This window comes from Arvicanthis niloticus, chromosome 25 (assembly GCF_011762505.2).
Source record: "Arvicanthis niloticus isolate mArvNil1 chromosome 25, mArvNil1.pat.X, whole genome shotgun sequence".
NCBI lineage: Eukaryota > Metazoa > Chordata > Mammalia > Rodentia > Muridae > Arvicanthis > Arvicanthis niloticus.
Genome location: NC_133433.1, coordinates 31,817,155 through 31,843,279, shown reverse-complemented (window position 1 = coordinate 31,843,279; position 26,125 = coordinate 31,817,155). Strand labels below are relative to the sequence as shown.

General features: G+C 38.8%; 1 protein-coding gene and 1 long non-coding RNA gene across 8 annotated transcripts in view; one reads left to right on the top strand and one right to left on the bottom strand.

Annotated features, from left to right (window-relative positions):
- The window catches only part of Eya1 (EYA transcriptional coactivator and phosphatase 1), a 140,746-nt gene extending 133,149 nt beyond the window's left edge, over positions 1-7,597 (bottom strand). For 3 of the 7 annotated variants that reach the window (XM_076924329.1, XM_076924328.1, XM_076924330.1), the window contains exons 1-2: positions 7,393-7,548; positions 569-618 (exon numbers count right to left, since the gene is read on the bottom strand). In XM_076924329.1, coding sequence (XP_076780444.1) covers positions 569-618; positions 7,393-7,479 — 137 coding nt within the window. In that variant the 5' untranslated portion in view covers positions 7,480-7,548. Of the gene's footprint in view, positions 1-568; positions 847-5,840; positions 6,423-7,392; positions 7,549-7,578 lie in introns of those variants that run through there. The other 4 variants (XM_076924333.1, XM_076924327.1, XM_076924331.1 and 1 more) reach the window with 4 other exon arrangements.
- A 2,598-nt stretch (positions 7,598-10,195) lies between these two features.
- LOC143438407 (uncharacterized) overlaps positions 10,196-26,125 on the top strand; it is a 34,990-nt gene continuing 19,060 nt past the window's right edge. Inside the window, exons 1-2 of the long non-coding RNA XR_013107265.1 lie at positions 10,196-10,429; positions 10,552-10,622. This is a non-coding gene — a long non-coding RNA (uncharacterized LOC143438407). The remainder of the gene's footprint in view (positions 10,430-10,551; positions 10,623-26,125) is intronic.

The following is a 26,125-nucleotide window of genomic DNA, read 5'->3' as shown; positions in this document are numbered from 1 at the left end:
GACAGCACAAACTTTTAAAGTCTAACCTCCATTCGCTATATCCTAAAATTATATATTTTTTTTCCTCAGGAATAGTAATCCAGGGGGTTTGGGAATTAATGTTACACATACAATGTTGATATCACTTGCGCCTTGCTTCACCTGGGTCATTGTAACCGAGAGGCTACACTGGAAGTGACTGTTGGACATCAGCTGTAAAAGAGCTTTACATGAGCCGTTTTACTTCCTCAAAGCATCTGAATTCAAACAAGGAATGATTTCAAATCCAGTGATTTCTAATTAATTATCATTCCCCATTCAGTTTTCCTAACAACAGACAGGAACCGCCTCAAATCAAGACTCCTATGCCTTTCCCACATACATAATTATTTTTTTTTACAAGTGCACTCACGTATGCATGTGCACACGCATACTTACACACACATACACAAACACAAACTGTTAAGTCGCGTTCCCAATCCAGCCTGTTGCTATTAATAGAAATAATTAAGAAATCCTAGGTAAAAATAGATCTGGGTCACAGAAAGGTATACTACAAAAAAAGGTTGAATATCAACAAAATCCTTACCTGCAACCTGAGGGAAGAGCAGCATCGGAACCGGTGTGAGATGTCTGCACCTGTGGCCAGGGGTAGAAAATTAGAAGTGGTTGTTAACTGTGCTTCACTGGCAGCTCTTAATTACAGGAGCACATGGCTGAGCCCCACAATGCTCACTTTTAACCAAAAGAGAAAAGGGAGGATACTGCAGCCAGGAAAGGCATAGTGTCTTTAAGTGGAGGGCTCAACTGTTGTTTCTTCCTGCAGGTCTCTCCTCCTCCCCTCCCCTTGTCAGGAGGGGAAGGCAGTCAAATGACGGGCTCGTGATTCATCACTGGCCTATGACAGCTGCAAACGGGATTACCCCTCCCCCAGTCAACACGCAAAGCAATCTCGGCCCAGTTTGGAAAAGGTGGTTGGGAAGGAAAAAAAAAAAAAAAAAAAAAAAAAAAAGCTATTAACAAATGAGTATGTTTAACAGCAGCAGCAGTTGAGGCAATAATCCCCCAGCATCCTCAGGTCTTCTGCTCCAGCCAGCTGAACTAGAGCGCCCGCCCACCACCTTAGCCTCCTCGACGTTTCTTATCCTTATCACAGTGGTTTTCTCCCAGTTACCCATTTGTCATGTAACATTTAATGAAACAGCTTCGGGCAATGCTGTGGTCAAGAAACAAGGCAAAGGCAGGCTTTCATACCCAAAGTCCCAGCCAGTGCTCAGCAATGTAACTCCTTTACGCCAAGGTAAAAGCCAACGAGTACTTTTATTCAGCTATGCTGGACAACGTGAAAGTGTGTGTGTGTGTGTGTGTGTGTGTGTGCACACGCGCGCACGCGCGTGTCCCATCTGTTAGATTGAAGTACATTGCCTATTTGAGTACTCATTTCACCAGCCCAGTCAGCTTGCCTGTTTAGTTTGTTTCCAGATAAATTAGAATTGAGAAATTTTACTGCACAGCTCTACTAATTCAAAGCCGTACTAGCCATTGCTCTTCAGAGGCAGTTGTGAAGGGCCAGCAGGTAATGAGGTTCAGGTGAGCCAGGCTGCTGCCCGCTTGCAAGCTCCCACCAATGCTTGGGCAGACAGGAAGGAACACTGCCTAACTTCTGAAATGGCACAGAACTCCAAATCTTTGATGTTACGTTTTCATTCAACCTGAACTGACATCAATTAAGGCTGCGGAACAAAGATGAGATCTGAAACGTCTCAGATGACATTAAAGTTATCCACCCAAACATCTTCTGTTGAGTCCTGCTAGTTTTTAATTATGATTTATGAAATTAAGAAACGCGACCTTTCTAGCAAGAATAAAGCATCATTAAGCTCTAACGTCTTGGGATAATGTTACTCGGGACTTCTAGGTATGCATTTTTTTTTTTTAATGTGCAGGACAAAAACAATTTTTTAAGACGTTTGAGTAACTGAAGTTACCAAGTGCTAACTTTACTGACTGCAGATGGCCATTATTTGATGACAGTTTCCTGTCATTTTTTTAAAATTATGTTCTCATGCAAGATTAAATGGTTTTCTTTAGAAACTGCAGCAATGTATCTGAAGAATAAAATTCTCCTACTTTTATACACCTGGAATAAATTATAGGTGAGAACGGATTTCATTTTAAGAACTCTCCTGGCTTAATTACATAAGAGTCCGTCAAAGCATACTCACTGCTCAACCCTAAAATATATCCCCACCGTAAAATCAGCCAGAACACCTAATCTTGAAAATAGAATTTTTATTTCATTGTAAACTTTTAAATTTTCATTGTATTTATAGTTGAAGTTTAAAAACCTACAGTTTCTCAGTTTGGCAAAAACATCAAATTTGGTAATAATAATGATGATACTACTAATAATAGCAAAGAACCTACAAACGAGAATATTCTAACAAATTTTGTTATTAAAAAAAAAAAAAAGAAGCCACTTAAGAATAAATTTCTTTTCTGCTGGCAACCTAGCTTCTACTGTACTTCCAGAGAGCAGTTTTTGAAAAGTCTGTACTCACGATCTTCCTCGCATTAAGTGTACTTCAGATATATTCTTTTGTGTCTCAAGGATTATTTAAACCATGTGTTGTGTGTTACTGTATTTAAAAATGACTCTTTAATCAAAATAACTTTAAAACAACTAATCCTCACTTAGGCTGGTCAGCTGAACCCACATCGTGGTCCAGGAAAAATAAATCTACTCTCAAGAATGCGAATGCAGACAACAATTAGACACAGATGTGAGTGAAATTAGTTACAGTTTACAAAATGCTACACTTCACATGCTTTTAGTTTTTTTATGTGCAGTGCAAGGTTACAGTGTGGCAGGGAGGTGTCCTTCCTCTTCCAATGGCTTATCTAAAAACACACCTCTTTCTGATGGCTGGACATTTCCTCCCATGTTTGAAAATGTCTGTATAAGCTTTTTTATTTTTATTTTTTCATTTTAAGCTCTAAAGCCAAGGTGTGTTTCAAAAAAAAAAAAAAATCAATGAAGGATATTTTCATTCAAGATAAGGGAAGTTTGTGGTTTCTAAAAAAGTTCTGCTAGGTACCCAGTATGCCTACTTGTTTTATCTGTAAAGTTAATATAATTCCTGTTATCTTCTTATCTGCTATTTTTAATTCCAATACTCTCAAGGAATGCAAAATTAATACACATTTTATTATGAATGATCTTCTCCGAGCACAACAAAGTCATTCACTTTCATGCCTTTAAAAACCCCTTCATGTAGAAGCCACACAGGCTTCTATGTTGCCAGACATGTGAAAGGGAAAGGAAGATAACACAGCTCCGGAGAATTAAATCAAGACTCCTACACTAGGAACTATGACTTCTGATTAGTTAATGAGGTCTTTCAAGTTTGCCTTTTTTTTTTTCTAATTAAATTTATAATTCTTCACAGATGTAACTTTTGTTGATGTTCAATTTGTCTCCCTCATTTTGTTAAACCTCACATAGTACTTCGTCAATCCATTGACTAGCCACATTAAATCTGCTAATACCATGCTCTTCAACCCCAGAAATTATTTCCAGAAGGCAAACGTGCTTTGAGAGATCATCAAACAAGACTTAAGGTACACATTTTCTCACACTTTCCCTACCACAGAGCTCAGGATACAGAACAAAATTCATGACTTTTGCCCTGTTTATTATACTTTGCTAAATCACCAATCAAAAGCATCTGACAGAAGACCATGTATGAAGCCAAAAGTTAATAATGTTCTGTGCAAAGTAAACTGCAAATGGAGAGAGATTCTAACCCTCAGCAGCACGGAGCGAATAAAATGAAGGGACTTGTCTAAATTATGGGGTTTCGATGGGGCTTTTTTGCTTGCTAGAAACAATTTTTTATAAAATGACTATAATTTAAAACATTTTTCAAACTGAAAATAAATTTTCAAAGTGAAAGCAGTGAACATACATTTAGGTAGGGCTGGCAGGCAAGCTGGATTTTGGTCCGACACAAATCAACCTGTGTGCTCCCCAATTTGAAAGACAATGCTCATTTTCTAATCAGAATGTATTTTATAGGGGCAAAGAGTGCCTTCACCATAAGGCTGCTGCTTCTGCATAATACAGTCTTGCTACAGTTTTCTTCCGTTCGAATTTCCAAGTTGTAATACAAACCCCAAGTCTTAAGAATAAAACCTCACCCTACACTGGGAAAGAACTTCTAAGGAGAAGGAAATGTTTGTCACATGTTAACACTGCATTTTCTTATCAAAGCTTCCATAAACTAAATGCTAAATGCTAGAGATATTATCTAAATGTAATATTCTATATTGCTTTTTTTCATTATCTCCTTTAAAGAAACCGAGAAAACATAATCCTTCTGAAACCAAAAACAAACAAGTGTTTGGAACACATCATTCTTGTCTTCAGCTTTAAAAAGGAAAGGAGTGTTTTCAAAATCAGCATTTATCGACAATGTTGACTGAAATACTTTTGATTATCTGATAAAAGAGATTTTGTTCCCCCTCCAAGGACCTCTTTTCTTCCTATTGTATTCTTAGGAAATACATTTTCACACTCCAATGGAAATTTTCTTTTTCAAAAAATCATTTATCATGCCTGTGAAACTCACAGAGCAGCTGACTTTATTTGGCACTTAAAAGCTGAACTGAACGGTGGCTCAATTAGACTTCTACGTCTGTCACCACAAAGAGTTTTCAAAGGCTGAAAATCCATGGCTGCTTGCTTACTTACTAAACACTTTGGGCCTTAAGAAGAACTCAAGCATCGAGAAAGTCAAATATCAAATGTTTGATCGTATGAAAGCATGACTATTCCTGTGTGCATGTCTCCAAACTCTAAACAGAGAGGGGAACGACTCTCACAAGCATAAAATAAAACCTTCTTTGAAAGACATTAGAAAGCCAACTTCAAACCTATACAGCTACACACCATGATTCCCAGCTAACAAGTTTCTATACCCCTGGCCATCTTAAGAAATGAAACTTAAAAAACATTTGTCTAAATTCAATGACAGTTCACAATGTATTGAATTCTTGCAAACATGCTTAAATGTCTTTAAAACTCCTCCCAAGAGTGCAAGGCTATGAGTTGTTAGCAATTCAAATACTAATTTTGAAGGGCAGTGCTTTGCACGAATATTCAAAAGTTTCAGAATCTGGAGTTTAGCTCTCAAGTGCACTCAAAGCACAAAAGGGGCCAGAGAGGGACAAATACATTAAGGGGCCAAAGGCTTATTGTATCGCATACTCAAGATGAGCCCGCTTAATAAAGTATTTGATATATTTGCTTTGGAACAAAAAGGCGTCCTCCTTGAAAACACGGTTATCAAGTTGGTTGTTCATCTTCTGAGTTTTCTGTCGGAAACCTTTCCTCATTTATCACCTAGCCGTAGAAAAAGTCATCCGTGTAATAAATACCGCTAAGTATACCTTTCCTACCTATACGTCTATGTATGGATATAACCCTGCTCAATACCACTCAATAATATTCTGGGGCTAGTGCAGCGATTAAGAAAAGATATGAAACAATCCCCAGTCTGAGAATATTACCCAGTGCTCTACTTATTTGTAAAGATCAGAACAAAAGTAGTTAATTTGCAATGATCCTTTAATGATCCCAATGGCTCCGATCATTTGGAGGGTAAAAATTACTTTTACGACGGAACCCCGTGGCTACTAAAGTCCCAGGAACAAAGTGTTTTCCCCCAAGCCACAGTGCTTTTTTTTTTCTTTGAAAACAAACCAAAACTCTAATAAAAGCGCTCCGGTTATCTCGGGCTTTGCCCACTGTACAGTTGTTCTTGGTCATTACAATTTTTCAAACAGCAGCTTGTACTTACAGCGCTCACATCTGCTGCCTCCGCCGGTTTAGTGTGCTCCTTGGAGTTTTCTATGTTAGCAGACCTCCATTCCTGACATAGTTTGGCTGCTGGGCAGGAACGCGGGGACCCGGGAGCTCTCAGAGGCGCTGTGGCGTGGCTGGCAGCGGAGCGCGGAGGCCGGGGATTGCCCGGCTCCCGGGGACTGCGCCCGGGCGCTGCTGCAGTCTCGGGCTGCCGAGCGACTGAGCACGATCGCCTTCCTCAGGAAGGACCCCGCCACCGCGCACCGCCACAGGAAGGCTTCCAGTCGGAAGTGGCCCTGCACACTCGCTACCTCGCCGCAAGCTCGGAGCCATCAGCTCGCCGCGGTCTGTTTGGGAACGGCTTTGCGCCCCAGCGAACGGCAGCGGCAGATAGCATCTGAGACGCCTAGACAAAGAAACGGCACAATCTCATCCCCCCACCCCACCCCCGATTTATTTGCGCAGCCTTGTAGGTCTGCCCACGAAGCCTCGGGGCTTTTTGTTTTGTTTTGTTTTTGCAACGAAAACCACAGCTAGTCTCTTGTCCTAACCTTATTGGTTTAAATGCAACAATTGAGAGGAGCAGAGCTTGGTCTGACTCAACCTCGCTGCTTTAAAAAAAAAAAAAAAAAAAAATTTATTATGTAAATGACGCGCCCCATGATATCTGAATAAACAGCTGTGGGGGAAGAACTTGTGGGAACCTCTGTCAACACACACACACACATCCTCCCGCGCCAGTAGCTCCCAATTAAAATCTTTGGGGAGTAGTTGCACGTTATCTTTTACACTTTTTCAATACTTTTTTTTTTTTTTTTTTTTAGGACCCGAAACTTAGGAGAACGGATACTTTTCACACTTCTTCCCCAACGTACCTACCTACTTACAGGTCTGGAGAAGATTTTAAAAAACAAACAACAACAACAAAAAAAAAACTGTTTCTATGAAGCAGAGAGAGAATGGGCAAACGTGTTAGCTATTAGCAGCTTAACAATGAAAGCCTGGTTGAGGATTCTGCAAGGGTTGCTAGGAGGCCAAGGGCTTCAGTTCTTTGGCTAGGACCCAGATAATATTTCACCATTAACATTTTTAAATGGATCTTGAGAAGAGATTCGTTTAGTCTGGAACTTGCTTTGCAACTTATCCTTTTAAAAACTCATAACCTTAATCAACTCAGAATCTATGAGTTAGGTGGTCGGTAACACCTAGAAGCTGAGCTTCAGTTAAGAAACTATGTTTTATCCAAGTCAGGAGCTTAGCCATTGTGATGACTTGGAATCTTGAAAAAAAATGCATCTCCTTATATGGATTAATATCTTGTCTGTCCTATATCACAGTTTAAATGCAAATGCAAACACTCACTCTAAAATAAAGTCTGTATACTCATTTTTAAAAGGCATTTTTATCACCAATATTTCTATTCTATGTGCTTTTTTTATCTAAAAAAAAAAGTTCCCTTTCTTTTAATTTCTCACTTGGTATGGACATTTTTTTTTTTAAATCACAGTAACTTCCATCAACTAATAAAGGAGAGAGATGGATCTTACCTTAGCTCTGCTGATTAGAAAACGAAAGCACCACCCAGATGATGCAAACAAAACCCAACTAAATGGTTCTAAGGACCAAAATTCCATACAGGCGTTCTCTCTTCTCCCCTTGAAAGGATGCCAGTCTAAATTCCTTGCTAAAGGAGCACTTTGTCAAACCTAAGACAGCTTAAACTGCGAACTCACCTAGGATTTCATCTTGTGCAGTACCAGCAAGGGATCATGGGCTGGGCATCTACCATATTTGGGAAGCCAGGGCAGAAAACAGTTGATTGCTCTTGGATCATATATGCAGCAGAGGTAGAGTTCTGTTACCACCTACAGCACTCTCTCAGACTAGAAGTATCAGTTATTTAACATGCCAACATTTGTGTGCAGAAAAAGCAGTCTGTTATGGAGTTTTCTATTGTAGTTACGTAAAATCTAATGCTACATTAGTTCTATGAATAATACCAAACACCCAGACAGTAAGTTTTTTTGCACTTAGATTTGTTACTAAGTTCCCCAAGACATAAAATGTAACCTCTGGTTTAAACTTTACACTCAGCTACTGCATTCATGCTTCTTACATGTATTGCTAAAATGTTATTCATCCAATCCATAGAAGATTCTATTAGCGAATCCGGAATGTGCAGACTATGTGAAGTCGAAGTGGCAGAAGTCCATGTCAGCTTTACATACAAGTTACTTGCCTATGTTACAGTCAAATTTATCGTATTACATGCATTTTTGTAATGAAATTCAATAATTTTTATTTAAATAACCAAACAAAATGCCTTCAAAGAAATGACTCATGTAATTATGAACAAATTTGGGAAAGATATGATGAATTTAATATGACCACTAATGGACATAATATAGCTCATACCTCCTAATTATGTAACACACAGCTTAGTCACTGGTTAGAAGAAATAGCCATGTGCATATTTACCACTCTTAAATAGTTTCCTTTATCTTTAGGAAAACTAAATGTATTAAAAAGAATCACATGTTTACCTATAAATTTTGTCTGGTTACTAACTCTATATTCCAAATATATAGTAATTATTCCATGTGCAGCTTGAATCTAAAATAAGATATTCTATGATAAATAACCAAAAGGTAATATTATGAAATTTTCGTCAACTATAATTATATAACTTGATCATATACCACAAAGACCCAAACTGTTTCCAAATCAGCCCTAGAGCTTACACAAAGCTGAGGAAAGTTTGCTGGAAAGTTCAGTCTGAATGGGACGTTTGAATACCCTAACAGAGATGCAAAGATCTTTTATATAACACTCTTACCACCAAGCAGGTTTTATCAGCCAGGGCAGCTCTTGCCTGGATATGCTCCCACGTCTGCCATTTTCATAAATGTTTCCAGTACTTTTAGATTAGGACAGAATTTTAAATAAAGATGTGCTCAGAAAAACCAACAAATGTCCTTAGACAAGGTCAAGTGCAAGAGTCCTTGCAACAATACAGGGGGACATTTTCTCCACCTATAGGAGCAAGCAGCTAATTAACTACATCAACATAAGAAATGCTGGGAAAATCAGGCCAGGACACTGTAAGGGACTCTCCTTCCACTCCAGTAATGACAGGGGATTGCTTGAAGGGCTGGGAAGGTTCCAGTAAAAGATGTCTTCTCCTCCTATTCCTGCTTACCCCGATGGATTAAACACCCATGCTACCCTGGGAAAACCCCTTCCCTAATTTCTCTGCACATTCAACTCTTAAGAGATGACTGTTTCTCAGGAGGAATGGCAGTGAGTTTCATAATTTAATTAGCACTTTAAAGACAGATGCCTTCTCTCCCAAAGCGACTACTGTCCCCTCTCTCACAGGATTAAAATCAACAATATGAGAATATACAGTGTCTCACAGATTTAAACTATTGGAAGTACAATGGGAAAGCAAGTATCCCAAAATACCATAGTCAACTCTCCCTCCTTCCTGGTATGCTTGCCTTTCTTTTGCTCTGGACCATGGCACTAGAGTGCTAGCTTCTTTGTAGCCCCCTACAAAGAAGTTTGGGGTGGGGTATAGCTGAGTAGTCAGGCAGTAAGGGTTGCTGGTCTGTTGACTGGTCTCTCTAATGGCATGTGCTTTCCCCACTGACATGAAATCTACAATGAGGGTCCTGCTCCCAAGTACCCTTCGGTTGAAACACAACCAAGAAAAACATCCTCTATTTATTTTAAGAATGATATTAAATTCACCAAGCAAAATGTCTACCAACATTTGCTAAATGCTTTCCATTCAAACTCCAACATGAATAGCTTTTAACAGTAAATTTAAGGAGGCAATTACTAACTATTAGCTGTAACATGGAAACTTATTTTCATAAATAATATAGACTTTGTCCCAACACAATATGAAAATAGAACTCATTTCCTGACCCCATAATAAGCACATTGGTTTCTATGTATAAATCATAACCATTTATTTATTTAGAGAGGGAAACTTGTTATCCTATGTAGTAATGATTCCCAATAGGATGTTTTTTTTTTTAAATTATTATTCTTAATACAAGCTTTGGATAGCCCATCTTGATAATGAAAGCATGAGCAGTGGCATTTATTTTTTTTTTTTTCTCCTCAGGGAAAGGCATGAATGCTATAGGCTCTTTAAGAAAAATACGACACAATAGATTTTCTCTTCCACAATCATCTGATTTTCCAAAATGGCAAACAGAGTTAGTTTTTCTTCCTTCTGTCAAAAATATGTAAATAATTGTTCTTGGAAGCACATGTTTAATCTCAGCAACAAGCTCTTCAGCCTTCCCACACTGTAAAATGGATCTCTGTTGACATGAGGCAACCTAGGAAACCCAGAGTGTCTCCTCTTCAACATTTTTTTCTCTCTAAGCCATGGGCAAAACCAATCTTGTCAGCACCTCGCATAACATGTAAGAGGATCTGGAAATTTGCTTTGCGTTCTCTAGCTTTCACGACAGCTGAGTTCCCAGTTTTTAAATTCTTCAGCAACAATGAACAACTCACAGAAGGAAAGACAAGACCATTGACCAAGCGCTGACGGTGTGCCCGGCGGTGCGTGTCTGCCTGAATTCTGATTTTTAATAAGTTGGGTGTTTTTCTCCCCACACTATTTGTTTGAGAATTTGCCTTTTTTTTTTTTTTTTTTTTTTTTTTTTTTTTTTTTTTTGTACCAGGTCACCTCTAAACAGCAGATGGAGCACTGAGACATCTCTGGCTTTTGGCTGTGTCATCATTCTGGAACAAGGTAAAATGCAATAAAGTTAATTGATCCAGAAAGGTGTGTGTTAGGCTAATATATATAATATATATATAGTATATATATGTTATATATATATATATATATATATATATATATATATTGTGTGTGTATTTTTGTGTGTATATAATTTTAATTATACATATATGGCTAGATAGTCATACATATCATACAATATCACTCTATAGTGTGAGATTATTCATAAGGACATATTGCAAAATTAGCTCACTGATTCAAACACATAAATATATTAAATGGCCAACTGGAAAAAATATGAAGACTCCTTAAACCTGAAATCATCAAATCAGGAAGCACTGGTGTGTTCAGCATCATTTATTACAAGAGGCCAGTGATCCTCCTCAAGTAGGAAATATGTATGTATGTATGTATGTATCTATCTATCTATATCCTCAAAAGTTTCTGGATGCTATAGAAAGAGTTCTGAGTTGTAACAGGCAACCATATGGATAGCTTGCTTTACCACTGTCAGTGTCTTCCTCTTTGCCTGCCTTAATTTCAGTTACCTAGTGTGATGGGCTTTTGATGCTGACAGCTACTACATGATAAACACTTGATTTGTTCGATGTGGAAATAATCACATTAAACTGCACTCCAGGCTTCCCAAGGCATATGGGGGTTGGTTTTAAATCTTCAGAATGAAGGAACGCTTATGATTTTATAAAGAAGCTTCCATGGGAGAAAACAGCCCATTGAAATGCTTTTTCCTTCAAGCTTCCCTCACTCCCCCTTCCCTAGAAAAATAAAGGGCAACCTCCAAAGCTTTTGTAGATGGAAGGTCACAATTCAAAGGCCTCGTAATTCAATCCGGTGCAGCAATCACACAGCTATTGGAAACACAGCCAGAAGCACCATGATTCTCCCTATTTTTATTAAGTAACTTCCATAGGTATACAACCTGAAGGTTTCTCTCAACATTCATACTGGCAGGGATCAAATTGCCTTGGGATCTTGAGTTTTGTTTTAGCATGCTGGAACAGAAGAGGGGAGGAAAAAGGTGGACAGTACTGACTAAGAAAAACAATAGCTGCCATTTGCTCAAATGAAGAGTGTACCCCTCTAGAAGGAACTTGTAAATAAGGTGAAATATTTTTCAGTTTTTGGATCCCCGCAATGAGCAAGAGGGCTTATTTTTGGTGGTTTCATAGTTGGAGTATCCTACTGATTATTTAAATGTGTGGTTCAGGTTGCTTCTTCGGAGATAGTTAATTTTTTAAACGGGATATCAGTGGCCTGGTTTACCTGAATTGCAGAGATTAAACAAGATGGAGTACCTGGAATCTTTTGAGAAGTGTATTTGAAATGTGAAATGTGGGAGATTCAAAAAAAAAAAAAAAAGAAAGAAAAGAAAAAAAGAAAGAAAGAGAGAGGCTCCAGTTGACAGGGAGTTAGCGTTGGTGGCTTGTTTTTTTTAATCAATACAAGGAAAAACAAATAGTTTATCAAGAGGTCAGAGTGCCAATGGAGAGCCCTCCAGTGCCTGATTCTCATTGACAAGCCCTGCTGAAAGATCCACACAACCCCCATTAGTCCGGGCCCCCTGGGATGGCTGTTCACTTTCCTTCCTGTCCTTGCCAGAGAGAATGGTCCGCCCTGCCAGCCACAGCGAGGGAGGGGCCCAAGGAGGAGGAGAAGTGGGAGGGAGCCCTGGAGATGAAGGAGGGATGGACAAAACAAAGCAGACCTAGAAAGAAGGGGTCCATGGCAATGATCAGAACCGCCCAAGCACCAGAGTCCCCTAGGTTAGAAAGTCTGGGAAGAGAAGACAATGCGCATAGATACGTGGATTTTACAGGTCTTAAACTGACAAGTCCATCACTGGTGCCTCCATCTTGTTTGTGAGGAATTACGTCTGATAAATCTAAAAATTACAATAAATATAGATGACTTTACTCCCCAGAATTCATTCATAATTAATGAAGACCCTTAAAGAGTAGGGACTTAGAATCAGGCCCCCAGCCTCTAATCAGGATTGTTGTTTTGAGTATTGTTTAATGACCGAATGACACACACACACACACACACACACACACACACAATTTCTTTGTACATACAAGTGAAAATAATTTCTCTTGTTTCCATCCACCACCACCCTCCCACACACAATGTTATACTATATTTGGTATATTTATTTGAGTGAGACTAGAAATATATATATATATATATATATATATATATATATATATATGAATGATATATTTGGTAAGATATTGCACACTCACACCTCTTTGAAGCAGGATGTAGGAGCCCTGGCTTCCATTCCTATCTTGACATGCTCTTGACATGTCTACCACTATTTCAAGCTCTTTTTTCCTCCTAAATTGTTAGAATTATTAACATCTATCTATGCCCAAGGCTTAGTACTACATTACAACAAATGCCCTAAAGATTGAAGTGGGTTTTACTTTTCCCTCTAGGGTGGGTTTTCTCTTTGCCTTTTGTTGCTATTCATCTGTTACAATGCATAACCTTTAACCTGGCTAACTATAGGTTGATGAATGCAAGGTTAACAAAATAGCGTGAGAATGAAGGCCCAGAAAGAACAAGGTGAGTTTTCAGGACTTAGTACTTGAGGTGAGGTAGGCAGTAGGTGTTCAGCAAATGCTGCTTGAATGGATTAAAGCGAGTACACAATGCTCCTCGGTGTGACATAATCCTAGTTTGTACAAGTGAGAATCATTTCTCTGAATTTCTTTTGCTTCCAACACCCCCAATGTTATATTATATTTGGTATATGTATTTGAGTGAGACTGGAAAATGATATAAAAGCAAAGAGATTTAAGTTCGTTTTAAAAAAGGCTATCACATACTTTATGTCAGTTCTAACCAACACTGTCTTCCCAAAGCCCTCTCAGATCCTGGTCTCAATCCATTTCCTTTTAGGTTTCTATTGAAAACAATCCAGAAGAATTAATGTAAAAATGAAATGAGGAGGAGGGGTGGTTCATGATGAGAAGTGTTTGTTACTTTTGCAGAGGATGCAGGTTCTGTTCCCAGAACACATATCAGGCAGCTCGGAATGATTGTAACTTCAGCTCCAGGAAACTAATGGCCTTTGGCAGGCACATGCAGTTGGGCACACACATATACATATAAAGACATAATTTAAAAAAAAAAGACATGCGTATACAATGGAATAAAGATATAAGTAAGAATACCTCACAATTGCTTAGTCTTAAATTCTTCTTTGTAGAAAAGCCTACAATGATGTCATTGTCAAAATTTGCAGTTTCTATGGCACCCAGACATCTCGCCTCACCAGTGAGGTTAGTTAGGTGGCTTTGCCTCATAGGGCTCAGCAAATACTTATTATATGTCTACTATTTACCAGGTATTGGGGATACTAAATGAAGCAATAACCCAAAAGACAAAATTCTTGCCACTAAGAAAAACTTTTCATGTGTGCACAAATGAGTATAAAGCTGACCTAACCTCCCCACCAAGACTTATAGAACAGTCAGTTCCATATACATGATTATGGCAAGAACCTGGACTCAACTTTACTGAGAGCTCTGGTTAGATGAAAGAGAAATAAATATCTGAGATTCTTACATCTGGAAGGTCCTCAACCTGATCACCAAAGTAAAAACATGGTCTTTATTTAGGAATCAACTTTACTATAAGCCAACAGTTAAATACAAGTAAGAGTTTAAAGAAAGTCTCTATTAAGACATACAGAAATCAAATGAACAGTGACAGAGACCAGACCAAGGCAACTATTAGGCAAATCAAAATAACTCCCATTATCATTTCTATGAGAACTAAAGCAGTGCAGTCATGAAAGGTGAAGGAGGTAGCAACGGTGCCCCTCCCACACAGACACAAAGTAAAAAAGGAAGAAGATCCAAAGGACTGAGGCGTGGCTCAGTGTTAGAACAATGTCTAGTATGTGCAAGACCCTGGGTTTGGTCCCCATCACTTGGGAGGAAGAGAAGGAAGATGCAAAGAAAGGATTGTAGAAAGAAGGATTAGGGATGGGAGAGGGAAGCGGTGATAAAAGAAAGACTGGAAAAGATACATGGGAAATAAAAATGAAGAAAACAGTCTAAATCAATATAGTCAGCAGAATAAACTGAGTTAGTCTAATGAAAAGCAGGAAGAGGTGGGAAGCAGCATAATGGAATCCTATATATTCCTGCTGGTCCATTGTCAATGAAAGCTGGAAAAGCCAATAACTAGGCAACAGAGAGAACAGAGTGGGACATCCTGCAGACAAAGGAGTTGGGAGAGAGAGTAAGCCAGGGAAAATTCAGCCAGGAGGGAAAAAGGAGACTTCACAGGAATTCAGCTGGACCATGGAGATCCTAGAAGTGAGTATTATGGGATTTCAGCTGGGAGTTAGCAAGATTAGATTAGAGAATTAGAATAGAATTATCATGCTCAGTTATTGTGCTTTTAAGTTGTAAATAATTCTTAATATCTATGTATCATAAATTGGGAACTACCTAGGTTTAAGAAGACTGCTGTCATATTAATTTCCTACATACATTCATAATAATATTAATGGTTACAAGAGACAAAGGACAAAATTCAGCCAATGACTCTAAAATATTTCGTAGAACATGAGGTTTCAGAGTGGAAGAGTTCTGTAGGTACCAGATGAAGCAGATGGGGACAGACTCACACTAGCGGTTGTTGTTGAAATGTGTTCAGAACACCAAGAAAAAAAAATCAAATAGAACTTACACCATCCTAGAGGAAGAAAGTTGACCACAGCTGAAATGCAGACCATAACCAGATTTAACTGGAATATGTAGTTCTAGAAGGTTAAAGGGACTAATGACCTCAGATTCTTTAAGAAAACAAAATCCCACTTAGAATTTTATAACCTACCAAACTTACGAACAGAAATCATTCAAATTAAAACCATTTTCAGAAATACAAACCTCAAAAACAACCATTATCTTGATTTTTTTTTCTCAGAAAGCCAAGAGAAGAAGATAGTTTCCATGAAAGTTAGGACCCATGTGTCTTTTATGAGAGAGATTATCTGGATTGCAAGGAAGTGAACATAAGCCTGAACCCTCATGGAATAGAAGGGACCCTTGTTGGATATTGTCTACAAAAATCAACCGAGAAAAAAAATTAAAGACCTACATATAATGTACCATAAAACTCTAAGAAAAAAATATGTGGGGAAGTTCCCAACATTGATCTGGACACTGTAGCTCTGTAGAAGACACCCAAAGAAGAAGAGGCAGAAATCTAACTGGACCACAATAAAGCAAAAGTTGCCCCAGAGGAGACAACAAGACAAAAAAACTCAGTCTGTGCTTTGCAAATAAATGTTCACAAATGATATATCAGACAAGTGGCTACTATCCAAAGCTTGTAAAAAACAAAACAAAACAAAAAAAAACCCTCAAATCATTGAACAATACACCAGATAACCTAATTAAGAAACAGGCAAAAGATTTGAGGAGGCATTTTTAAAAGAAGACAGAAAACTGGCCAACCAGTTCATGAAAAATATGTGCAGTGATCCAGAAGCACTGGTGAGACTCACAACGAAGGAGAAGGGAGGTAGTTTATTGGGTAAGAGTATTTGCTATGCAAGCATGAAGACCTGAGTGCAAAGCCCTAACACACACACACACACACACACACACACACACACACTGAGGTATCATGTCAGTTTTGTTAGAATGTCTGTAATTAAGAAATCAAGAAGGCAGTATTCACAGAGGTGTCGAGAGAAGGAAAGCTCTGTCAGCACTGTCGATGGAAATGGTAATGGAAACAGGTGCTTTGGAAAACAGCAGAGGTTCTTTAAAAACCAAGCGTAAAACTAACTATAATTTTAATTTTTTAAAGAATCTTCTTTTTTACTGCTTTTTATTACGGTTGTATTAATTTTAAGAGAATTATTTCTTTTATTTCCTGTGTATGAGTGTTTTCATCTATGTATATATACCTTAAGTGTGCCTGGTGCCCATGGAAATCAGAAGAGGGCACTTGAGTTGTTTTGATAAACACTGGGGGTGCTGAGAACCCCCAAGAGCAACAACCGCTGAGCTGTCTCTCCGGCTCCTATTTTATTTTCACCAACAACGTCTACAAGTCCCTCCTTATCAACATCCCCATTACCACGTTAACTTTTGATATTTCGCATTTGGAGATATTTAATATACTTAACATTTTATCTTTGCGATTCAATGAATGTCTATTCCATTCTTCATATACTGTACACATGTGTCCAGACATAGATCATAGTATATTGTCCAGCTTTAAGAGACGAGATCCAGACACTTGTGATAATGTAAATAAGGAGGAGGATGCACTCAGTCAAGCAAACCAGACACAGGAAGAAAAATTCTGCACAGAAGAGTAGAAGAGTGGTTTCCAAGATTCACAAGGGAAGGAAATAGGAAGACAAGAGCTAGAGGTTATACACCTGGAAGTAAACAGGGTTAATAAGTCTAGAGAATCCATGGACCACAAAAGGACTATAGTTAGTCATATGTTGTATCACAAAAATGTGCTAAGAATACAGACACTAAACACTCTTGATACATAAAAAGTAACTGGGAAAGTGCTAAATAAGTTTACTTGATTGACAATAGTGATCATATATATCCATGAAAACATTATGCTATACACCTTAAATGTATACAATCTCAGAGGAAAAATCAAAATAGTATATGATACTATAAGAGCTGATATACATGGAGAAATTTAAGCGGCAAGAATGGATCTCATAAAAGCTAGCAGATACTCATGTGGTCCTGGGGGGTGTGTGTGTGTGTGTGTGTGTGTGTGTGTGTAAGGAAGGGAGCAAAACAAAGGGGGCACAGAATCATCTTACAAATTGAACGTTGAAAGTTAACAAAATATGATGGAAAGCTAGAAGTGGTTTTCTCTAGGAAGGAAAGGGACCGTGAAGAAATTATAGGACACTCTCTCCCCTATGACAACTTTTATAGACTTAACCTGAAAATTTAAATCGTGTGAACTTAATGTTGATTAAAGTAAACATAAAAATAGATATCACGTATCTATGTATGTGTGTATGTATGATTTATTGACAGAGGGGTAAAAACAAAATTTGCATACAATTTGATATACACAAGGAGAGTGGTGGGTGCCATTTGAGCTAGTCAAGGATGCTCACTGATAAGATGACAGTGTGTGAAGATTGGAAATATAATTAGTTATAAAAGCAGAGCAGACAGGAAGTGCTTTATAGGAAATGAATTGTGAGATCAGAGGGAGTGCGTTTGGTAAGTATGAGGGAAGAAAGAAGGACAGATGATATTGTACAGGATGAAAATCACAGGCTGAGGCTGGGTGGCAGACATGGGACAGGGTAGGCTAGGCAGAGTCAGGATCTTATTTTTTACGTGGTAATGGCTATCAGAGATCTCTTTGGTTTGTTTCATTTTTCTTTTGAGTAGAAAGAGACAGCCTGATTTATATATAAGAAAGACAATTTGGGGCTGGAGAGATGGCTCAGTGTTTAAGAGCACTGATTACTCTTCCAGAGGTCCTGAGTTCAATTCCCAGCAACCACGTGGTGACTCACAACCATCTGTAATGAGAACTGATGCCTTCCTCTGGTGTGTATGAAGACAGGACAGTGTACTCATAAAAATAAACAAATCTTTAAAAAAAAATAAAGAAAGAGCAATCTGGCTACACTTTGGGAAGCTACTCTGTGGTTTAACCCTGGGAGTTGGTGATATGTGGTCATATTTTGGTGCATGTTTTAGAACCAATGATAATTTTAGATGGGATGAATCTGGGTAAAAGACAAAAATTACAGATAATATACCACAGAAATGTCTTTACACATAAATGACAAACATCTCAGATTTTACCTTCATTTCTATGCATTTTGTTTATTTGTTCTATAGCTCATGCAGTGACCTGGGACAAATTCAAAAGACTGAGAAACCAGTATGCGAAGAACTAAAAGTTAACAGAAAGCCTTTTCATAATTATCTCACCCAGCCAAGAGACCCCTTCCACACACAAGCCCCGTGCACTAGTCTCTCTGCAATGTCCTCTATGTTTGCCCATTCAGCAGCATGATAGGAACGTCTTTACCCACAGCCCCTTCATTCATCATTCACTTATTTATTACAGTAGGCTGATGGCACCCAATGTGCCACATGTACTCAAATATTAGGTATGGTGAATGAGATGTTTGCAAGTATATCTCATATAGATATTTTGATTAGCATGGTGGAGCTAATCTCCTGAGAATTCTGACTTTGCATCTAGCTACCAGGAAAAAAGAGCCTGTATTTGTCACAGCCCTTTAAAGGAACAGAGCTGATAGAATGAATGCATATATTAAAGGGGGTTTATTAGATTGCCTCACATGATATTTTGAAGGCCTGGAACACTCTGGGAAAGCTTCTAGCCTTCAGTCTATAGCTGATGTCACCACTCATTTTCTTGAGCTCCATGTGCCCTGTCTTACCTGGTTCCTTTATCCAACAGATGCCTCCCAGTTTGTCATGTAGTCATTAGGGTTGCTATTGCTGTGATAAAACACCATGACTTATAAAAGAAAACATTTAATTGGGCTTATGGCTTCAGAGAGTTTGAGTCCCTGGTGGTGGGGCAAAGGCATGGGGGGCAGGGAGAATAAGAATAAGGGAGAAAGTGTGGGCACCAGAAACAGTGCGAGACTTTTGAAACTCAAGTCACACCTCCTTATCCTTCTCAATAGTCCCACCAACTGGGGACTAACTATTCAAACATGTTCAAACATACAGTTGCCTTTCTGCTACCCCACCACAGTCTACCACATCTAAGTCCACACCGTAGGAAACCTAAACTTTCCACAACCTCAATGATGCCTACTGCTGGTCAGGCCTTCAAACCGTTCAAAGGCTCACAAAATGTCACCATCAAAGATGAGAGTCCAAACCCATACAACCTAGTAGAAAACAAGATAAGACCATGGTATGCCATAGTTTATAGGCAGGAGCACACAGGAATCCAGTTTCTGCCTTAGCCTGCTCACGTAAGTACCTCAGTCTACAGGTGCACTCAGGTTTTCTGTATGCTTATTTGAGAGTAAGTATTTAGCCCTCGATTTCTTCTGTGGTTTTGTGGAAACGTGGGAGGTTGTGAAAACATCGAGAAAGTGTAGGAGGAAAAAGACAGGAGAATAGAGGCAGAAGCAAGCGTGGGGACATTGTGTGCATGCAGACGCTATGGCACAGAGCAACTGGGTCAGAAATGAGAAACAGGGAGAAAACCAGAACTCAGTACACTGAGCATAGTAGTCTTGGCTGTAACGTTGCTGCTCTGAAGTTGTGTGTACCAATCGTTCACACAACTAGAAACATGGCCAACACTGCTTTGAAGAAGAGTCCTCTTCAGGGTCAGAGAGATGAGATGGGTTCAAAAATAAAGACACTTGCTGCCAAGCCTGAAGTTCTGAGTTTGATTCTTGGGACCCACGTAGTGGAAAGATAGAACAGGCTTGTCAAAGTGGTTCATACACACTGCGCACACGCACACAGAGGAACATGTGCATGTATATGCGCATGCTCACGCACACGTAAAACTCTTTTAGTTGCTTTTCCCAGCTCTCCCAACATACTTCTTGCCATTATTTTACAGTCTGCTCCCTGTCCAGCAAACATCATTTAGAATTGTCTCTTCCACTGAATCAATTGGGGATTTGCTGGCATTTATTTAGCAGGTTTATTCTAGGATGGTATAACACAAAAAATGCAGTTTTGCATACACAACACAGGCGTGGATTCAAACTAACGCCTTTAAAGCCTGGGGCACTTGAAAATTTGTTTTACATCGGACTAATCATGTTATAAATCTGCATTTTCTTTTATACATCACAGCCATCCTTATTTTTACTAATGTCATACAAGACGAGAGGAAACAGCACGTGAATATGAAGGCTATCATCTATCTGATCTTCCACTTGCTGGAGTAAGACTAGGCATCTTAGTAGAACCACAGATGAATTACATAATATTTATAAAAGGATCTTATAATAAAAATGAAGAAATCAAAACCAGATGAAAGTAGATAAAAGCTTTATTTTCATAATTAAAATTATATTACACTGAATTAAAGTTGTACTTACACAGTGGTAGCAAATAATTATGTAGAATATTGAGTTACAAGTTGCTAAAATATACATCAGTTTAGGACATGAAAGATCTCTGGGTTTCCTTCTTTAATAAACATTCAAATTTTAAAGAGCAAAAATCCTTGTTGGTAGAGTTAAACCCAAAGTGAAATGTCCGTGCTGTTAGTGTGTTATGTTTAATGTTACACTCATTTGAGAACCATTTCATCACACAATATTACCTTATACAGCAAGGATTTTTCTTTATTCCATTAATGTTACCAATTATCCCATTCCAAGGCACACGCTAATAGGAAACAGATAAGCAACGCTGTTTCCAGTGCATGGAATGTTCTCCTTGACCGGCATAGGATGGCTGTGCCTATTCCTGAAATCATTCCTCAAAACAAAGCAGAGGTGGGTTATGGATCTTGGATATTGCCTCAGTTACAGAACTAGTGACTCTGCAGTCTGTATTTTCTAAATCTAGCAGCTTCTTGCTTCAATCTTGGAGCTAAGTCATCCCTCAGGGTACTGACCACCTAGAAAGTACAGTGATGTCTCTGTCTCACAATGTTCTGGATGATTAAACAACTTTGACTCTCACTATTATGTCAGTAGAACATCGACACTGGCCCACATTTCAGAAGAATGATAAAAAGCAAATGGGAATGACATGGTGAACACGGGAATGGGACATTGTCATCTTATAAAATCCTCACACCACGTTACCGAGAAGATGCACTTTTGCTTAATTAACTTTTCCTCTGGATAGGATTTTGCGACTGTTATCTTGGTTTTCTAAGAGCACATTCCACCTTTCATAAACAATTAAAACACAAGACTTTCTTTAAGAAAAGGCAAGCTAACATGACACACCATTCCAATCGAATACTGATTCAATCAAAATGGCATTCACAAGTCTCTTACATCCTGAGAACATGGGAATATTTGGATGAAGACACCTTTACACTCCCATTACAGTTTGGGAAGGAGTGAGGGCGGGGTGAGGAGATGAGAAGGGAGAAAAGAAGAGGTAATCGAAGAACTTGAAAAAGAAAGGAACAGGGGGGTCTTGAGAAATGTTTCAGCAGTTAAGAGCACTGGCTGCACTTCCAGAGGTCATGAGTTCAATTCCCAGCAACCATAGTAGCTCATAACCATCTGTAATAAGATCTGATGCTCTCTTCTGGTGTGTCTGAAGACAACTACAGTGTACTCGTATACATAAAATTTAAAAAATAAACCTTAAAAAAAGAAAGAAAAAGACATAGAGGGAAGAGAAAGCTGACCATGGGAACAAAATACTACATTTTATAAACAGAGTTTATCACTGCTCCTAGTTTCCCAAATGCTTAAACTATTTCAAAATTTAAAGATCACAGATGCCAATTTCTCCTTAGTAAACATTACTAAGCCCTTTACTGATACCTTCACAGTACTGCCTAGAAACACTTCCTCTCAGTGTACTGCACAGTGTTGAGTGTCTTTACACAGAAATGTAAACATTTCTGACTCAAGAGTTCATCTTTTAAGTGGTAAGGCTTAAATTGTAGTGCTTTAATCTGATAATGTTCATACACTTGAAGAATTAATAAATAATCTAAAAGATTTGCCTAAAGTACTCCTAGGAATGAAGCCGATGATTTTCTGGACACGACAGCAATACTTTCTCGTAAGAACAAAAGATTAAAAATCCCACCAAATAATTCTTGGGACCAGCAAAAAAGAGACATGGGAAAAAAAATAACGGAGCTAAGGCCTTAGCACGACAGAACAATTGTTAGAGAACTCCTAAAGAAATAAGGTTAACTCTCATGATAGCCTAATGGAGAACTAGAATTGGAAGAAATGTATGAACAAAGGAAGAAAGAGTTGAGAAATAGAACTCAAAGTTTATTTTCGATGTTACACCTCTACACTGGTTCAGTAGCAAGCTGTGGAGCTTGGAAATGCTTTGGGTTAATTATGCTCTTCTCACATCCAATTTCATTGGAAGCTCACTGCAACCCTCTGATTGGGAGAACCAGATATTTGTCCTGAAGATGAGGGCAAGACGGGACTGACAGAGGCAGCCACTGAAGCCTAAGGTGTTGAATGTTTTAACCAATCTCTTTTTAGAACATGGTAGTCAGTTAGTTTCTCTTTATTCAACAAAAACTCCTAGCAAAGTATATATGCGCTGTAGCCATTGCATTCTGAAATCATTATAATGGAATAATGTTGGTGGGTTGGGGGCTTAGCTGTGCATTGTTCTTTAAGTACACAAGTATTCAGAGGCTACCACTTATGAGAGCTGTTCAAAGCACAGTGTTGTGGCTGCTCCTAGAACTGATGGACAAACTCCTACTTGACATTCTGAAAATGTATTGTCAACTTTGCACCATTTAGTTATATATAGAGCTGCCTCTTGTTTGCATTGGTTTGATAGAAAATACAATTAACTGTATCATTCTCAGACCACTTAGAAATCCAGCTATGTTCTCTGGAAAAAACAACTCTCTTAATTTTGTCTAATTTTGTAGTCAGATCTTATGTTTATTTATAATATCGTCTTTTGAGTCTCACGCTGACAAAAATCTAGATACTCCTCTGCATCTGAGATCTGCACTGGCTCTCAGACCAGGGTCAACATCTTTAACGTGGCTGGAAAATCACATCTCCAATGTGGGCAGCATGGGAAAGAGAACTAACATGGGGGCAGCACAGGGTTTTCCTGCACCGGCTGTACAAGCTCAGCTCGGTAGGTCATCGGTAACTCGACTCAAGTTGCTTGTTGTCACACAGGACTGTAGTTTTTGTTGTTGCTAGATCATCTAAGTTTTGTTTTGTTTTTAGAATCCAGAAATCCACATATTATTAAAAAGTTTTACTCTTTAAATATGCACATCATGTTTTAAAGATGCCTTGGAACAACACTGCCTAGTGGTACTCAACCTCCCTAAGGCTGCGTGCCTTCAATCCAGTTCCTCATGTTTCGGTGACCCCCATCCATAAAACCGTTTTCGCTGCTGCTTCACAACTGTAATTTTGCTACTTTTATAAACCATAATGTAAATATCTGATTTCAGGATATCTGATTTATAATCACCAAAGGGGTGGCAACCGACAAGTTGAGAACCTCTGGCCTAGCACAAACAACATTTGTGAACTATAAGTTTATTTCATCTGGTTCACTCCTCTTACCCAGCAAGTGTAAATGTTGTTCAAAGACCATCAGTTTTTACCATCTTATTAAGATCGTAACAGGGAAAACTATTTACATGCTGGTTAAAATGCAGCTGTTAGACAGCAGCTGGAGAGATGGCCTTGTGGTTTAGAGCACTGGCTGCTCTGCTGGAGGACCCGGGTTTGAGTCCCAGCACCCACATGGTGACTCACTGTCTGAAACTGCAATTCCACAGAACCCAATGTTCTTCTGGCGTTCACAGGCACCAGCATGCAAATTGTACACGGACAAAACAACCATCTGCATAAAATTCAACTGCTAGACACATTTGGGGAAAAATAGGATGATGTCTGATATAAAGATAGCTAGAGTGCCAGTTAGTTTTAACAGTCAGCCTGAGCAACACAACATTGAATAGATTTGGATGAGTGTCTCAGTAAGAAACCGTCTAGATCAGGTTGGCTGGTTAGCATTTTGGTGGGGGATATCTTGACTGCTGCTTGGCCCAGACTACTGTGATGAGCACTGTTGCCTAGGCTAGATCCTCATCTGATTGAGAGTGAGGAAAGCTGGCTGAGTACAAGTGCGTGTAGTGTATTTGTTTCTTTCCCCTGTTGACTGTGGGTGTGGCGTGACCAGCTATCTCCAGCTCCCGCCTCTGTGACTTCCTCACAATGAGGAAACAACTGGAATTTTAAACCAAATTAGCCCTTTTCTCCTCTGTGTTGCTTTGTCTCTCTCTCTCTCTCTCTCTCTCTCTCTCTCTCTCTCTCTCTCACAGACACACACACACACACAGAGTATATGTATATATTTATAATGTATGCATTTATATAATATAAAATATAATACATTTATAACACATACTATATAAATATATGTTAAATATATATTTAATTACTTATATTAACATATATATTTAATCACAGCATCAGAATTGGAACTAGAAGAACTCATATACTAGCAATGCAGAGTGGAGGGGAATCCAGGGCTCATGGCACTGCAAGTGAGTGCTGGTGAGAAGTGGGAATAAGAAAATTTTAAAACGAAAGGGTTGATGCTCTCTGCTACCTTAGGACAACCTGAACTCATAAAATAACATTAAACAGATACTTCCCTACTGAGTCAGATCACTTTGCATCACCACACTGTCTCCTGGCTGCACAAAGTGGCTCTTCCTCTTCAAATGGCATTAGTTGATCGAATGGAAAAAGTTCTTTCAGCTCATGTCAGTAGGCGTTTTCATATTCCTGATGGGAATCATGTTGTGACAAGTGCTAAGAATACAGGTCAACCGAGACATGACCTCTGAACCTAGAGCTCATGCAGCCAACCAGAGCCTGAGATGATATATTATACAAAATGATATTTATTACGCAGGGCTGGCAAGATGGCTCAGTGGGCAAAGGTGCTTGTTACCAAGGATGCCACCCTAAGTTCAACTGCAGGGAATCATGTGGTGGAATGAAAAAACTGACCCCTGCAACTTGTCCCCTGATCACCAGGTGTGCCATGGTGTGAACACACACACACACACACACACACACACACGTGTAAAAATTAAATGGCACAATCTGATAGAACAGAATAATATAAAGTCATCTAGATAAAAGCAAAAATGGAGAACACAGAGAAGAGTGTGATTGTGATGATTTATTACATCAAAACAATAGCATCAAGAAGGAAGTAGGGCAGACAATATACCTCAATTGGTCCAGTGCTTGCCTAGTATGCATTGTGTCCTGGATTGTACCTTCAGCATCTTAAGACAACAACAACACTGTTGCATTTGCAGAGGATCCAGGTTCACTTCCTTGCATCCATACTGTGGCTACAACCATCTGCAAACCCAGTTTCAGGGGATTCAACAGAGCTTCACACAGTGTACATACATACATGCAGGCAAAACATCCATATACACAAAAGTTAAAAAAAAAAAAAAAAAAAAAACTTTGTAAAAGAAATACCACTTAAGGGACCATGGCAATGGATTCGGGGATAGGTAAGAATTGAGACCAGACAAAAGATAGATGAAGCCATTTAATTAAAAATAGAAAAATCTGAAAAGGCCTAAGTGGTTTACATCATGACAGGAGAAGGTATTTCTTGGTCCAGTTTGGGGTGGAGAAACCTTGCTAGTTATTGAGAATGATGGTCAAAATCAATAGGAAATTAATTGAGTTGCATAAGTCAGGATGACATAGAGTATAGGAAAGCCCCACCTTAGGTGGTCAGTATGTGCCATGAAAGATC